This window comes from Peromyscus californicus, unplaced genomic scaffold (assembly GCF_007827085.1).
Source record: "Peromyscus californicus insignis strain IS unplaced genomic scaffold, ASM782708v3 Scaffold_5__1_contigs__length_169319896, whole genome shotgun sequence".
NCBI lineage: Eukaryota > Metazoa > Chordata > Mammalia > Rodentia > Cricetidae > Peromyscus > Peromyscus californicus.
In genome coordinates, this window is record NW_026294573.1 from 20,534,882 (window position 1) to 20,552,037 (window position 17,156).

A 17,156-nucleotide genomic window follows, 5' to 3' on the forward strand; every position below is an offset into this window, starting at 1 on the left:
GATAGTGCATTTGGTAAGGCTTGGTGCATAAGCATGACAAGCTGAATTTGAGCCTGGCACCCATATAAAAAGCCTGCTGTGATGGTGCACACTCCAAATCCCAATGCTCACAAAGTGCCAACAGGAGGATCTCTGGAGCTCTGGCCAGCCAGCCAGGCTTGCTTGATCTGCAAGCCCCAGTCCCAGAGAAAGAGCCCAGGGAACTAACAGCTAGCTACTGAGAATGCTTTTCTTTAGTCTTTGTGTATCTTCAAGGAAATACAGTGTATATTTAATGATTCTGTGGCTATTCTGCTGCTCAGATCACATTTTTTTTTTTTTTTTTTTTTTAAATTTTTTTTTTTAAACACTTTCTTTTTTTTTGGTTTTTCGAGACAGGGTTTCTCTGTGTAGCTTTGCGCCTTTCCTGGAACTCACTTGGTAGTCCAGGCTGGCCTCGAACTCACAGAGATCCGCCTGGCTCTGCCTCCCGAGTGCTGGGATTAAAGGCGTGCGCCACCACCGCCCGGCACTCAGATCACATTTTTAAAGTTTACATTGAGCTGAGATTTAAGAAACCACAGTTGTGGGGCTGGATGTGTAGCTCAATGTTACCCTGCTTGCTGAGCATGCTCAATGCCCTGGTTTGATCCCTGGAACTTTTTGGGGAAGACAGAAAAGGAGGAGAGAGGAAAAGAATTAGAAAGGTGAGAAGAAAGAGAAAGACAGAGAAACATACTGGTAAAGGACCAAAGGGTCACCGTACAGGGGAAGGAATCCCATGCCTTTAAAAAGGAGACTTAGCAGAGGAGAGTCATCCACAGAAGCTGACTGTTTGCTCTAACACGAATATTAAAAAGGTCTTCAATAAAAAACTCAGAGCCGGATATAGGGATAAATGCTGAAAGATCAGAGAGACAAAGGAACAAGCCACTGCCATGTCTCACCTCTCCAGCTCACGAATCCTCTGACTGAAATCCTCTGAGTCCTCACCCAAAAGCCTCCGGCTGAAAAAACCTCTAGCTGAATGGAATGCTTCTGTCAAAAAAACACCCCTTTAGTTCCTGTCTCCTCACGCCTTATATACCTTTCTCCGCCCAGCCATCACTTCCTGGGATTAAAGGTGTGTGTGCTTCCCAGTACTGGGATTCAAGGTGTGTGCCACCACTGCCTGGCCCTGTTTCTTTCCTAGACTGAATCAATCTCATGTAGTCCAGTATGGCTTTGAACTCACAGAGATCCAGATGGATCTCTGCCTCCTGAGTACTAGGATTAAAGGTGTGTGCCACCACTGCCTGGCCTCTATGTTTAATCTAGTGGCTTGTTCTGGTCTTTGATCTTCAGGCAAAGTTTATTAGGGTACACAGTATGTCACCACAGTTTCCTCAGAAAAAAACGCTTGAGTTCCTCCTTGTGCTGGACGTGTTGCAGTGACCAACTCAGACCTCACTCCTACTCTCTGTAAATGGGAAACTGCTGGGCGAGTCCAGACTCTCAGCAAGTCATACAGCCTTGGGAAGAAGAAGCTTGAGGCCAGTCTGCTCTATACAGCAAATTCCAGGCCAGCCAGGCTTCAGAGTGAGACTTTCTCACAATTTAAAAACAAAACAAAAAGCACTTTCTCAGTCAGGTGGTGGCAGAGGACACCTTTAATCCCAGCACTCAGGAGGCAGAGTCAGGCAGATCTCTATGAGTTTGAGTCTAGCCTGGTCTACAGAGTGAGTTCCAGGACAGCCAAGGCTACACAGAGAAACCCTGTTGTGGGGGTACTTCCATCTGTCCCAGAGAAAATACTTGGTATCTTGGTAACAGCTGTGGGGAAGGTGACATTGGTCTAGAATAGCAAACAAGTTATCCCATGTGAGGCATTTGGTTGTTTAATGCAGCAGACGGTAAGCCTTGGCTTTCAGGACTACTTGGGGCTCGGGGGTAGCTCAGTGGTAGTAATGATAGTTCATGTCCATGCTGTTCTGTACTTTCCTTCATACATTTAATCTTCATTGTTAATAAAACCAGACTCTCAGTATTTTCTACTTTAGACTTGAGGAGGCTGAGGCCCAGAGAGGTTAAATAACTCAGCCAGTTCAATGGTAATGATAGACCCAGGCAGCTTGACTCCAGAACCCATGGGCTGAAACCTAATGTCATACTGTTGCTACTTAAAATAACAAGAGCAGCTACCATTTGTTCTGGCTGACTTTATCGGACTGTGTGCATCTCAGATGACCTCCTAGAGCCAATAACATAATCCAGATGTTATTTCATAGTCCTAAAATTGGCTTTAGAGGTGTGGTGGAGCTGGGTGTGGTAGCTAGGATCCTAGATCTGGAGGCAGGCAGATAAATGTGAATTTCAGGACAGCCTGAATTCTACATAATGAATTCCTTTCCAGCCATTGCTACACAGTGAGACTGTCTCTCAAATAAAAAAGAAAAACAGGGAAAAGACTGGTGTAAACATTTATCTAGTCTAGCCCTGCTTTGCCGCAGGCAGGTGATCTAATTGCCCCGTGCTCTGTCTTCTAACAATGAGGGAAATGGGCTGGCTGCAGAAACATCCCGAGCTCTGGAAACCTGTGCCGTCTTGTTTTTCTAGGCCTTTCCCCTCAGCTTGCCCCCCCCCCCCCCATTGGAGGACTGACCAGCAGTGAAGCTCCATGGGTGTGACTAACTCATTCTCTCTTCCTTATTTTTACCAGACCTCCCATTCCTGCCTGGTGTTCCAGCCTGTTCTGTGGCCAGAATATACATTTTGGAACCTCTGTGAGGCAATCCTGCAGTTTCAGATGAACCATAGTGCACTTCAGGTACGAGCTGGGCAGGAGAGGATGGGAAGAGGTTGGCACTGACAGACCTACCTTGTGCTATACCTTGCTGTGTACTTAAAAAAAAATCTTTATTACATTTATTTATTTGTATATGTGTTTGTGTGCATAGACATGCCATAATTAATGCATGTATGTGTCATAGTGTATATGTAGAGGACAGCCTTTGGAAGTTGTTCTCTCCGTCATGTGGGTCTCAAGGATTGAACTCGAATTGTCAGGGTTGGTGACAAGTGCCTTTACCCACTGAGCCATCTTTCCAGCCCACCAAACATTTCTTGACAAACCTAATGATGGTCATTATAACCATAATACCTACCACCCACTGATCATTTATTGTGTGGCAGACGCTGAATAGTTCACATGCAGCACCTCACTTCTTACTGCTCCCAAGAACTCAGTCAGGTAGATCTTCTTAGTCTCTCGTATACAAATGAGTAAATAGAGGAAAAATGATGGGACATGGTACTATAGGCTTTTAACCCCAGTACTCGGGAGGCAGGGACAGGTAGATCTCTGAATTCATGGCTAGCCTGGTCTACATATCAAATTTCAGGCCAGCCAGGGCCTGGTCTCAAAAAAAAGGAAAAGAAAACGAAACATTGTTTAGGAACCAATGTGATATAAGAATAAGGTGTCCTAAAGAGACAGGAGAAAGCTTCTCAGATTGTCCATTATTTCCTGAAGATGTTAGCCTAGATAAAGTCATAACTGCTGACACCCACCTGTACTACTAGTGGGATGCTGAGGCAGGAGGATTTCTCAAGGCCATTAGTAAATGTGTGACAGTAGAAGTCTGCAGAACTCATGAGCAGCATTGTCTTCCTGCTGCCTCTGTAGGGGATTACCACTGCTAATGTGGGCGGGGCCGCTGACATCGAGGGGCTCTGCGGGTCCTCCTGTAGTTATCCGTTTAACCTTCCCTAAATATAACAGACTGCGGGTCCTCATTTTTGCGATAGGAAAACAGGGACAGAGAGACAAACTGTGCCAAGGCCACAGAGCCAGGAACTTGAATTTTGAAATCAGCTGTTTCTTAAGTCTGGAGAAATAATGGCCAGGAAGAAGGAATGATGTAAGCCAGCAGGCTTGTTGGTCTTAAGACCCTTTTTGGGAAACTAATGAAAACCATAGAACATGTCCAATGAAAACCAGGTCTACTTTCCATAGGATTGTACTTATATTCAGCTACATAGATTACTTTTGGGGTTCACAGAATCCCTGAAACCTGTCCAGGAACCCCGTTCTGAACTCCTGGTATTAGTCACTTGAATTATGAGAGTTTTATCATTGAGTCTCAAAGTGATTTGAATAAGGCGACTAAAACAAGCGCAAAGAAAACTAGCTGCCAATCAGGATTTTCCCACCTGACTGAAGCTCCCTCTGAAACGAAAACATTCTTGCTGAAAAACATTCTGAAGTAGGTCTTGTAATTCATTGACACCTACACTGTACCTAGCAGTTGCTAATGGTGATGATGATTAGAATAATCACTTTCTAATGATGGTGATCGTGGTAACTCCCCTCTCAAGCACTTCATTGTCCAGTGATGCCTTTGGAGAGCAGGACTGTTGATGTGAAGCCAGGTGGCCCCACATACCCGGTTTTGAGACTTCTTGTGCACTTTTCTAAGTCCTTCCTCTTCTGTCTCCTGCTGTGTCCGTGGCTGATTTCGACAGCATTCCCCTCTTCCCTTTCCTTCCTGTTTACTGTTTTAAATCAACTAGAGGCAAAGAAAGCAGGTAATTAAGCACAGTAGTTGTGTATGTAAAGTGAGAGTAAATTGGCTCTGCAGGAAGCCCAGAGAGCCTGGTGTGTGAAGCTTTGGGGCATTGATAGTCTTGTGTGTAGACCTCTAATTGGAATGCCCAAAGCCTTTTATTAGCTCAGCTTTCTCGGGGCTTTGTATATGGTTTGTAGAGGCGTTGTCACAGGCTCTGTCTGCTTCCTAAATGTTTACTGACTCCCTAGTCCGAATCAGGCATGTTGTCAGGCACAGGAGGACCAGCAGTTACCCCCAGACAAGGCCTCTGCCCTCATGGGTCTTCTATTTTCAGTTGGATAGACAGTAAACAAGCAAACAGGGCAGGGAATTCTCAGCTGTAGTAGGGCAATGTAGAACACCCGGTGTGACGATAGAACACAGTGAGAGAGGGCAGCGCCTACCTGAGGGAATACTAAGGGAAGGCCTGGGAAATATGCCACAGGCATGTAGGCCACAGGCACATAGGCAAGCCTCTTAGTCATGCAAAGCTTGGCAGGTAGAAGTAACACAAGCAGAGGACTTAGGGATGGACAGAATCTAATAGGGCATTTGATAAAGAGAAAAATCACATAGACTTTAAGGGGCCAGAGGCAGAGCTGAGAGACTAAACCCCTTTGGTGCTGGAGAGTAAATCCAGGACTTCATGTAACTAGGCAAGCATTGGACCAGCTGAGCTGCTTCTCCAGCCCTAAACCTGCTTTTTGTTGTTTTCATTTATTGTTAGTTTTAGTAATGGGAGGGGGGCTTATATACATATGAGTGCAGCTACCCACAGAGGCCAGAGCTGTCATCCTCGGGAGCTGGAGTTACCGGTGACTGTGAGTTGCCGGCCATGTGAGTGCTGGGAACCACACTCAAGAAGAGCAGCATGTCCTCTTAACCACTGAGCCATCCCCCCTTTCCTTTCCGTTTTTGTTTTTTTTTTTTTTTTTTTTTTTTTTTTAATTTATGGACTGGAGAAATGCTTTGGAAGTTTAGGGCACTTGTTGCAGAATACCCACACAGTGACTCACAACCATCCTTAACCCCAGTTCCAGGGAATGCAGTGCCCTCTTCAGACCACCGGGGGCACCAGGCATACACAAGGTGCACACACATAGGATAAGTAAGTCTTCAAAAAAACTTTCTTCCTTATCTGAACTTGTTTCTTTAAAAAATAACAAAATTAGGCCGGGCGGTGGTGGCGCACGCCTTTAATCCCAGCACTTGGGAGGCAGACCCAGGCGGATCTCTATGAGTTTGAGGCCAGCCTGGGCTACCAAGTGAGTTCCAGGAAAGGCGCAAAGCTACACAGAGAAACCCTGTCTCGAAAAACCAAAAAAAAAATAAAATAAAATAAAATAAAAAAATTAAGCTGCGTGTGGTATGGTGGTCCACGCCTTTAATTCCAGCACTGGAAGGCAGAGGATCTGAGTTCAAGGCCAGCCTGGTCTGTAGAGTTCTAGGACAGCCACGGCTACACAGAAAGGAGGATCTCTGTGAATTTAAAGGCCAGCCTGGTGGTCTACAAAGTGAGTTCCAGGACATCCAGAGCTGTTACACAGAGAAACCCTATCTCCAAAAACCAAAAAAAAAAAAAAAAAAAAAAAAGAAGAAAAAGAAAAAAGAAAGAAGAAAAAGCCTTAGGTGGCTAGAGAGATGGCTATACTATATTATATATATATTATATATACAGTATACTGGAATACTCATTTCTCTTGTAGAAGATCCTGGTTCAGTTTCAGACATCTATATGATGGAGTTCAGTGCCCACTTCTGACCTCTCCAGGCATACACAGGTGCATATACATATATATGCAGGCAAACATTTGTACTCATAAATTTCTTTTTTAATTTATTTATTTATTTATTTACATATAGTGTTCTGTCTGCATGTATGCCAGAAGAGGGCACCAGATCTCATTATAGATGGTTGTGAGCCACCATGTGGTTGCTGGGAATTGAACTCAGGACCTCTGGAACAGCAGCCAGTGCTCTTAACCTCTGAGCCATCTCTCCAGCCCCGTACTCATAAAATTAATATACAAAATTAAGAAGGAGAGCGAGCCTTGGAGCTGGCCTAGCGACACATGACTGTGGCCCCAGCACAGGCACCAGAGGTAGGAGGCTCGTCACAGCTCTGAGCCCAGTCTGGTTCTATTAGAAGGTTCAGGCCAACCAGGACACATAGCAAGACCCTGTCTTTAAATAAATACGTAATTTTTAAAATTATGCTATAAACCAAAAATAAACTAAATTATACTAATTTTATAGCGGGTTTATTTTAACTGATTGAAAAGTTTTGTGTAAGATATTCAATAGCAGGCTGGAGGGATGGCTCAGAGGTTAAGAGCACTGGCTGCTCTTCCAGAGGTCCTCAGTTCAATTCCCAGCAACCACATGGTGTCTCACAACCATCTGTAATGAGATCTGGTGCCCTCTTCTGGCCTGCAGGGATACATGCAGGCAGAACACTGTATACATAATAAATAAACAAATCTTCAAAAAAAAAAAGATATTCAATAGCTAATGTAAACATTTGACTAGAGATTTTTGTTATATTACCAAATTTCAATATCTGGTCTATAAAATAAAAAGTGTAATTGCTCAGGATTGCTTTTGGGTTTTGAGACATGGTTTCTCTGTGTAGTCCTTGCTGTGCTGAAACTCACTTTATAGACCAAGACCACACTGGCTTTGAACTCACAGAGATCCACCTGCCTCTGGCTCCTGAATGCTGGGATTGAAAGCGTGTGCTACCACCACCTGGCTAGGATTATTCTTAAAGAAAATTTCTTGTATGTGATATGAGTGATTTATGGTTTTTCTTAGAAATAAAAAGTTTACTGAAAAAGAAAGGAAGGCAGGAGCAATGACTCAGCCGTTCGGTGGGTTTCCTGCTCTTCCGAAGGAAGAGCAGTTTCCAGCACTCAAGGGCTCATGACCACCTGTAACTCCTGCTCCGAGGGAAAGCCAATGTTTCTAGTCTCTGTGGGCACCTATATTCATGACTCATGTTCACACACACACACACACTCAATTAGAAAAATAAAAATAAATCTTTTTTTTTTTAGAAGAAGAAATATAGTCTTAGAAAAGTAAGAGTCTTTTGGACAGGAATTTCTCAAATTTCAGGGCTTCAAGCAAATTCATTCTGACCTGAGAAAATTCATGCTACTTTTTTTTTGTGTAATGTGCTTAGTGTATGTATATGATACATGTACTTATTTGTGTGTGTATATGTAAGCGTACATCAGGTGTCTTTCCTTGATCTTTCTCATCCTTTTTTTTTTTTAATTTTATTTATTAGTGTATATGTTTAAGTGTAATGTGGGTAGACACACAGTGTCCCACAGTATGTATGTGGAGGTCATAGGACAACTTTGTGGAGTTGGTTTTCACTTTCCACTTTCTTTATTGTTTTTGAGACAGGGTCTCACTATGTACCTCTGGCCAGCTTGGAACTCACAATGTAGGTTGGGCTACCCTGCCACTCCCTCTGTAGACCATGCTAGCCTCAAACTTAACAGCGATCTGCCTTGCCTCTGCTTCCTGAATGCTGGGATTAAAAGTGTGGACTACCATAACCAGATCTCCTTCCACCTTTTCATGGGTTCCAGGGATTGAATTCACGTTGCCAGGATGAAATAGCACCTTTCCCTACCGATGCATTTTGCCAGCCCCCCACCTTTATGTTTTGAGACAGGATCTCTGTAAAGGTAAAGTTCATTTATTCTGCTAGGCTAGAAGGCCAGTAAGTTTCAGGGATGTCCTCTCTCCCTACCAGTGCCTGGGTTACAGGCACATTCTGCTACCTTTGGTTTCTGGGGATCCAACTTGAGCTGTTCCCACACACACAAGTAATTTGTTTGTTTGTTTCTTGGGGTTGTGTTTGGTGTTTTGAGACAGGGTCTCCCAGTTACGTAGCTCTGGCTGTCCTGGTTGCTATTTGTAAACCAGGGTAGCCTAGAACACAGAGATCCACCTGCCTCTGCCTCTTAGGTGCTGGGATCAAAGGCGTATGCCACCACCTGGTCTGCTCACAGCTCTATTTTGAAGGTCAGTGAGACAATGGATGAAGTGTTTGTGAGCATAGCATGTAGAAAAAAGAGTGGAGACATAGCAGTGAGGATTTACTTATAGATTGATTCGGACAGGACAGGTTCGGCGTGAGGAGCTCTGCTGCCAAGACTCTGTAGGCCAGATAGATTGGCAGGGACAGTCCATGAGACAAGCCAGCCTCTTCTGTTCTAAAGGGAGTTCCCGCTTTTGCCACAAGCACGCTTCCTGTCCTCTTGTGATCATATGGTCAAGTGAGTGAACACTTCATATGGAGCAGAGTGCTCCAGGTGCCAGAGAGGAAAGTCATCTCTGCCCTCTTGAAGAGTTTGTTGTCTGAAGGCATATCTATGCATGGTCTCAGAGGTACTGCAGAGACTCTGATCACCACCAGCTGTCAGAATTGATTCCTGGGGCCCTGCTGCTTCTGGAGCCGTGGAGGGATTCTTCTCCAACAGAAAGCAGACATGAGGAGACTAATACCCAGTCTAGGCAGCAGTAAGTGGCTTAAGAGTTGAGTTTGCTTCTTAGCGTTCTTAGGAGGGCTGTTTGCTTAGAGGGTCAAGCCTGTCTCATTATAGGAGGCAAGTCCAGAGCTGGACCCCAAAAACAGACTAGGGAGCTGGAGAACGGCACCTCACACTGACCCAGGAACCGTCAGAAGACCCAGAGCATATCGTCTCAGACAGTAGACAACAACATATAAATCACTGTTTCTCTGCCTGCTAGCATGTTAGAGTGAGTTTTGCATTTATTACCCCTAATCCCTTAAACCTCTCTTCAAGGTAGGCACAGCCCCCACTTTACAGATGAATAAAAAAAACAAAAACTGGTGGGGAGGATCTTCCTGCAGCTACAGAGAATCAGAAGTCAGACTGTTGACCTGTTTCCAAGTGTAAGCTTGAGAGAATTTAAGAAATATAGATATTTCCACATAAAACAAGCCAAGATGGACTTCTGCTGGCTTGTCTGTGTAACAGGGGTGCCTTTCCACACGGGTGGAAACTCTCCGAAGCTTGTCTACTTGGCCACTCCATACCCTCTTCCCACCTTCTCCATCCCATCTCCACCCACACCTAAAACTATCTCCCTACCCCAAACCCCACTTTTGTCTAGCAGAAGGCCCGAGACATGTATGCTGAGGAGCGGAAGAGACACCAGCTGGAGAGGGACCAGGCTGCAGTGACCGAGCAGCTGCTTCGAGAGGGACCCCAGGCCAGTGGGGATGCCCAGCTCCGACGGACACGCTTGCACAAACTCTCCGCCAAACGGGAAGAGCGAGTCCAAGGCTTCCTGAAGGCCTTGGAACTTAAACGGGCTGACTGGCTGGCACTTTTGGGCACTGCATCTGCCTAAGTGAGGCTGGCTACGGCCACTTTGCCCTGCCCTGTGCCTCTTGGGCCCCAGCTTCCTTTTCTTTTCTTTGTGAAAGGCACCTTTCTGTTTTTGATGAATTGTGCTCCCTTTGCTTTTCAGGGAACCCCAAAGGCAAGGCCTACTACCTGCAGACAGACACCTTTGGGTTACCTGTGACAGTGACCCCCACTTGAGTTTGAGGGAGGGTCTCCCAGGCTTACACTAAGTCCAAGACCAGTCACTGAAATCTGGAGACCAGGGGACCCTAACTCATCGCCTGTGTTTCCTGTCCCCGTCTTTGGATGCATGTTCTTTTTCCACTAGCATATCCTTCCAACATGCAGAAGAGGTCTTCCCAAAACCTAGGCCTTTACCCATCCTGCCTAAGCCCCCCACGTGACTTTTACAAAAGATTTGAATCTACTGGTAAATAACTGATAGGCAGCCAGCATCACTGGGCAGGGAAGAAAGGGGTGGGAAGGACAGGAAGAAAATTTGCCCATCTGCTGCCCCTCCCCTTGGCTCTCCACCTGGGATTTGCTATTGAATCTCCATCCCTCCCACCACCAGTACTGATTGCTCACTGAAAGGCTCAGCGCCCCCAATGGCTCATGGAAGCCAGGCGGGTGATTACAATCCAATTACCTATTGTTGACTCAGCCCACACAAGCTTTACACCCCCTTGCAGGGCATGGGGCCAGGCTCCACTCCCCAGAGAGACCCAACCCCCTCCATGGCTACAGGGTAGCAGAAGGGCCTGTAGAGGTCCTAAAGTCTAATCCAACACAGGCCAACTTGTAACACATCAAGACTGAACAGAACTGAGCATTTCCTGATTGACTGTCTCCTTCCCTTGCCAACTCAAACTGATTCCTGCGCCCAACCTTCAAGGCTCCTCCTCACAGCTCTCTGACCTGACTCCCCATGTGGGTCCTGAGACAGTTTACTCTCATCATGGCAGAGCTCACTGCAGGCCCTGAGCCTGTGAGGGCCCACACTGACTTACAGGAAGAGGCAAGATTCCCTGCCACCCCACAGGGTTGAGGAGAGGTAACTACCTTTGAAGAAAGGTCTGCAGAGCTATTCTGCTTCAGATGCCTCCAGAGCAGTAAATACTAGCCAGGAACTCTGACCATATGCCACTCTGGGTTTCTCATTCTGTCTGCAAACCTTTTCCCCAGCACCTCTCTCCCAGAAAGGGGTGGGTTGTTAGAAGGCACGTTAAATGTACTCTGAGATTTCTAACTTTCTTTGCCTTGCCCCCCACCCCCACCCCCACCCCCAGTTTTGTGCCTAGATACCTGTCATTGGTGACCTTTCGGCCAGAATCAAGTATGAAAGCCTGACACTGCACCCGAAAGCCAATCAATGCACCCTTTGGCAAGGCCCCCTATACACCTGGCACTCCCCAAAACCAGTCCCTGGCACAGAGTTCCCCAAGAGCAGGTGCTGTACATTTTCCAGCTTTACAATGAGGCTGTTGACAGCTTTAATTAGGGAGGCATGAATTATGTGGCTATAATGCAGAGCCCTACAATTAAGGCGGGAATGAGAGGCTGGAGGCAGCAAACGGATCTGCCCAGCAAGCATGGCTGTGGCGTCCTGGCTGACTCTCTTGCAAGGAGTACAGTACAGGTGATTAATGGGGAAGGTATCTTCCAGCCTGGGGGCCTGTATTCTGGGAAAGGTGCACAGGGTGGAGTGGGTGCGGGCGGGGGCTGCCTCAGGAGGCACTGTGGGAGTGGAAAGAAGAGGCAGATCCATTGCTGCCCAGAAGCAAAGGCTGCAGAATGCTTGATTTGGAGGTTTGCAAATTAGCTTCAACCCTTGCCTCAAAAAATAAGGTGGGACCTGTTTGTGTGTTTTGCACTTAAGCGCCAAACACCCTGTTGCAGATGTTTAGCCGGTTGTGTTCTGGGTGTCAAATAGAAATTTTTTTTAATTCTTAGATGTAAGATTTGTTTAGTAACTAACGAGAGAACGCCTTGCTTTGCTTCTGCGATTAGCAGCCTCCCTCCGGGGCGCTTGGCTAGCTCCAGAACGCTGGGCTTTGGGTTGGGGTGCACTGGAAGGGCCCCTTGGCCATCACACCTGTTCGTCTACTTGTTTCCTAACCTTCCGGCGCTTTCCTTCAACGGCTTTTTCCTCACGCAAGCGAAAGCAAGCCGGCATGATAGTGTACTGGGAGGGATTTCGCCAGCTGTGGCATCTGCAAAGCCCAGGTTTGGTGGCCTCTGTCGAGTGGGGGCAGCTGGGCTAGCTTTATCCGAGACCCAGAGGGCTTAGGGGGAGGGGAGTGCTCGCAGACCGTGTTGGCGGCTTTTCTCCACCATTCTGTGACGGGTCCAGGGGGCCGGACGTGCAGGGACTTAAGGAAGCCACCCAGCCGATGTTGGGGGGCTGGTTAGCGTTTGGGGAGGCGATTGAGCAGTAGGTGCTGAAAGGACAGCTCCTACCTGCCCCGCCGTACCCGAAAGGCTCCCCTGTGTGGAGGAGAGTCTCCACTTCAAGCCCATGCCCCCACCTCCAGGGGACTGCTTTCCAGGTGAGGCGCACGGAGGGGTTCCCCAAGGTGGCAGCTCGGAAGGATGCACGTCCGACTGCGCCAAGCCAGCCTCCTCGCGCTCACCCCACCGGAGCCCGTGGCCCCCGGGGCTGCCGCCGGCGCCCGAAGCGGCGCGCCTCCCGCCGCCGATGGAGCTGGGCGGCGCGGGCAGGCCTCGCAAACCCCTCTTGGGGGCCCCAGCGGGAGCAGGAAGGGAAGCGGCCGAGCTGTGCCCGCTGTCGCGCGGCCGGGAGAAGTGGGTAGCAGGGTTGCATAAGGTGGAAGGAACTTGGTAGTTTGCAAAAGCCAGCTCGGGCGGGAGCGGAACCCCGAGCCCGCCGCCTCGCCCGCCCCTCATCCACTGCCTCCGACGCGCGCCTTCCCTCACCGCGCCCCCTCCCCCAAGGCGCGCCGCCGTCTCGCTCCCCCTCCCCCTACACCCCCTCCTCACTCCAGAGGAGGTGAGTTTAAACCCCGCCCACGTGACCCCGACTGGGCCAATGAGCGGCGGCGGGAGGTGAAATCCGGTTCTAACCGGTCCGGGGCTCCCAGCGCTATAAAAACTTTATAAACCCCCCGGAGCCCGAGCAGTGTGAAGAAGCGGCGAGAACGACCCCCGGACGGACCAAACCCGCGCACCGCTGCATCCCCGCGTCCAGCGCCGACGTCCCCCGCCGCCGCCGCCGCCATGCCCAAAAGAAAGGTACGTGGCGCGAGCGCGCGGGCGCCCAGGCGCCGCCACTGCCACCGCTCGCCTCGAGCGCCGAACTCGGCGGGCAGAGCGGGCGCGGCGCGGGGTTCCAGCCCGAGTCGGGCCGCGGGCGAACCCTGCGCGGCGCGCTGCCCGCGGGCGCCAGAAGCCATATTGGAGGAGCGGCGGCGGCGGCGGCGGGAGGAGCCATGTTGGCAGCTGTTTCTCCCGCTCCTCGCGGCCGCCCGCGCCCCCTCCCCCACCGGCGGCCCCCTCCCCTCCTCCTCCGGGCGGGCGAGCGAGCGAGCGGGCGATTCAAACCCGAAAGGGCGGGAAGGCGGCGCTCGGCTGGGCGGGCGGGGGAGCGCTCTGCCGCCAAAAAACCGACGCCGCGAGGGGCGGGGCCGCGGCGTGGCTCCGCCCCCGGCCGCCCACGTTCCCGGCGCAGGGGCCGCGCGTCGCCGCCCACGAGTTCCCCGAGCTCCCGCCCTCGACGGCTGCCATAGCAACGGCGCCGGGCTCCGCCTCCGGAGGGGTTTGTTTGCACAATCTGCAGCTGTTGCTCCTGCCTGGCTGGTGGCACCGGGCGCCGGGTCCCGGGCCCCGCTCCAGCATCTCCCGCGCTGCACGGCGGACCTGCGGGGTCCTCCGTGCGCGCCTCCGGCTTGAGTTGGGCTCCAGCCCCACTGAAGCTACTTTTAGGAGAAACTGAGTGGATACGTCTTCGAAACGTGGTGTCACTTTCTGTTAAGTTCTCGATGACAGATTTACTTCCGAGGTTACAAATTTCGGTCTTTTATTTTTTTGTAGGCTGAAGGGGATACTAAAGGAGATAAAGCCAAGGTGAAGGACGAGGTGAGTCTTAACGCCACGGGGCTCCTTTGGTAGTATTTGTTATTTGACCACAGCCCCTGGTCTGGAAGTTGCCCTAGAGTTGATTGCTTGTTCACTTTAATGTGTAAAAAAAACGGTGTGAAACTCGTGCTTATTTTTCTGACTTTGTTTTTATTTTAATAGCCACAGAGAAGATCTGCAAGGTTGTCTGCTGTAAGTGAATACTTTGAATTCTTCCTACTTACCCTGAGGTTGGGAAACATTTTGGGGGTCCCTTTGGTTTCTTTGAATTATAGTTTGTGGCTGGTTTTGAGTAAATTGTGGTGTTGCACATCTGGAGTTTACCGTTGTCTTGAGTTCTGATGGTTATGACCAAAGCGGAAGCTCACTTCTAGATTGTAAAAGAAAGGCAGTCCCAGAGAGGGGCTTTCCCAGCTGTGGTTTGGGGCTTGTTTCTTTTGGTCCATCGTACTAATAGTTTCCTCTTCCCCTCTGCCTACCAAAATAAGAAACCTGCTCCTCCAAAGCCAGAGCCCAAGCCTAAAAAGGCCCCTGCAAAGGTAAGCGGGACTCAGAGACTGTGGCGCTAATACTAGATTGGTAATTTTCGCAGAAAGAGAACTGTCCTTCACCACCTTAACCTAATTCAACATAATGGTGACTCCATCAGTGGATGTTGTAAGTTCTTTTGATAGCCTTATTCCTGATATTTGTCATGTTGGTATCCTTGGCACGAATTCCTGATATTTGTCATGTTGGTATCCTTGGCACGAATTCCAGAAAACTACACTTGACTGTTAACGAGTATTTTTAGCTATTGTGTTCTGTAACTTACGTTTAAAGGACGGTGTATGCAGAGCAGTGTCAGTTGTAATTTAGCCTCGTGGAGGGGTGTATCTTCATAGGCAAGCCTGCTTTCAGGACTTGGTAGGTTATGTCCTGGTGTGCAAAATGAAGAACCGTTCTCTCCGCCCGCCCTTCCTTGGTTTTAGAAGGGAGAGAAGGTCCCCAAGGGGAAGAAGGGGAAGGCCGATGCCGGGAAGGATGCGAATAATCCTGCAGAAAACGGAGACGCCAAAACAGACCAGGTACAGCTGCAGCCTTGCTCTCCACTGGGTATGCAGTCAAATGAGTCTTGATTACAAAATTGTTTATTACCCCTTATATCTGGATCACTCCGCTAAAGTGTGACTTTCCTCCTGTCTGAATCCTCAGTTCTAAAACTGTATTACAGTCTAAAAGGCACTGCTGTGTTGGCCTGTCCCAAAGTGTCCCTCACGCTGCAGTGTGAAATTTTAAAACTGGAAGTGACCTTGGGGCTTCCGATCTTCCCTAGTTGGTCAGTGGAGGGAGTGATTGAGTAAAGTTGATGAGTGCCATTCTCGAAGTGCAGTCTTGGTGTTTTTAAGGACCCAAAAACCCAGGTTTTATCAATGAAACAGTGATACCATGTGTAGACTATAAGCAAAGATAAATTTTAATTTATGTGTTGACTTTATCTCTTTTTCTTTTAGGCACAAAAAGCTGAAGGTGCTGGAGATGCCAAGTGAAATGTGTGCATTTTTGATAACTGTGTACTTCTGGTGACTGTACAGTTTGAAATACTATTTTTTATCAAGTTTTATAAAAATGCAGAATTTTGTTTTACTTTTTTTTTTTTTTTAAGCTATGTTGTTAGCACACAGAACACTTCATTGTTTTGAGGGGGGAAGGAACATGTGTCACTAACAAAATGTCTCCCAAGCTGGATTGGTGATGGTTGATGTTGGAAAACATCTTTCCCTGCTAATTTTGAAAGACTCCTCTTGGCTCTCAGGAGAGACGTCCTGGTGTTGACATATGGGCCACCATGGCACAAAATGCCTTGTGTGGGAAACTCTAAATTCATTTCTGTGTCCTCCTCCCCTGGACCATCAACATAGACTTAACTCCCTTCAAACCAGAGACCTGTTGGAACCTGACCCCCAAAATTGGTTTTGCCAGTCTATCAGGCAATCTGGACTTTGCAGTGGTATCATTGTGTCCTCAAAAGAGCAGCGGTTCCTTTTATAAAAGATTGTGGATCTTCAGATTGATAATTCTGCTGTGTTCGTTTGGTTTCCTGAAAGTCAGGGTCGGCTTGTGAAAAGTTGTTAAACAACATCCTCAATGTGAACTGTCAGCCCTCACTCTAAGCTCTCCCCCTTTTCAAAGCATCGAATGAAGACTCATCGGGTTTTATAGTGGCTTTCTGATTTTGGTAGTCTATACAAGAAGGGAGTTTGGAAGTTCTTGTATACTGTTAATGACTGTCTGCCCATGTCCTGCCTGAAAAACCATGATTGTTTATGGAAAGTATCTTTAATAAAGCTGGATACAGTTTGGCTTGGAATGCTGCCTCTGATCTTTTTCCAGCATTGGAGAACCTGGCTTCCAGCTCTCTTGGATTGATTGAATGGTCTTAGATCCAGTCAGTCTCCCAAACACAGTTGTGAGTGGAGGTGGGTGTGCGTCCCAGAAGTAGACTGAGGAGAGTGGGTGCAGGGAAATGGTTCTTGAAGTGTTTGGCGATCCTTACAGTATGAGCAAAGATCGGCAAGTCAAAGGTTTGGTTACCAACAGTGGGGCACCCCGCTGATTAACATTAACAGACAATCTGCTGACTGTCTCTTGGGGCAATGCTCCTGTGTTTGACCATGTAGATCAATATGGTCTACCACTACTAACACCTGCAACAATGTTAGTAGAGACTTTTGCTGGTGGAAATGTATAGAAATACAGACCTGATGGATTTGTGGCTTCGATTTGAACTTGTTTCACAGAATTCATGTGGCTTATATTTGAGGGAAATAAGTTGGGAGACTACAGAAATTGCCTTATTCTCTTCCTCTTGTCAAAAGATCAAGTTGACAGTTTAACTCTTGAAGCTTCGGGATGGGTGTTCTGAGGCAGTGGGTGCTAAGTGTGTTGAACTTTCTGGATGAAGAAACTAAGATGAGAAACCATAGTTTAAATTTACCATACTGATTATAAACATACTGGGTTTGTTTTTGTTTTTGGATTTTTTGAGACAGGGTTTCTCTGTGTAGCTTTGCACCTTTCCTGGATCTCACTCTGTAGCCCAGGCTGACCTTGAACTCATAAA

At 48.1% G+C, this 17,156-nt stretch overlaps 2 protein-coding genes across 5 annotated transcripts in view; both read left to right on the forward strand.

Moving 5' to 3' along the window:
• Nucleotides 1-11,910, forward strand: part of Dhdds (dehydrodolichyl diphosphate synthase subunit) — a 28,644-nt gene extending 16,734 nt beyond the window's left edge. For 3 of the 4 annotated variants that reach the window (XM_052715753.1, XM_052715750.1, XM_052715751.1), the window contains 2 exons: nucleotides 2,678-2,785; nucleotides 9,723-11,910. In XM_052715753.1, coding sequence (XP_052571713.1) covers nucleotides 2,678-2,785; nucleotides 9,723-9,962 — 348 coding nt within the window. In that variant the 3' untranslated portion in view covers nucleotides 9,963-11,910. The remainder of the gene's footprint in view (nucleotides 1-2,677; nucleotides 2,786-9,722) is intronic. The other variant, XM_052715752.1, reaches the window with a different exon arrangement.
• Nucleotides 11,911-12,033: 123 nt separating this feature from the next.
• Nucleotides 12,034-16,393, forward strand: Hmgn2 (high mobility group nucleosomal binding domain 2). The gene is made up of 6 exons (XM_052715754.1): nucleotides 12,034-13,210; nucleotides 14,009-14,053; nucleotides 14,216-14,245; nucleotides 14,542-14,592; nucleotides 15,025-15,120; nucleotides 15,547-16,393. Exons 1-6 carry the CDS (start codon nucleotides 13,196-13,198, stop codon nucleotides 15,580-15,582), a joined length of 273 nt encoding a protein of 90 aa, XP_052571714.1. The 5' UTR covers nucleotides 12,034-13,195; the 3' UTR covers nucleotides 15,583-16,393.
• Nucleotides 16,394-17,156: the final 763 nt, after the last annotated feature.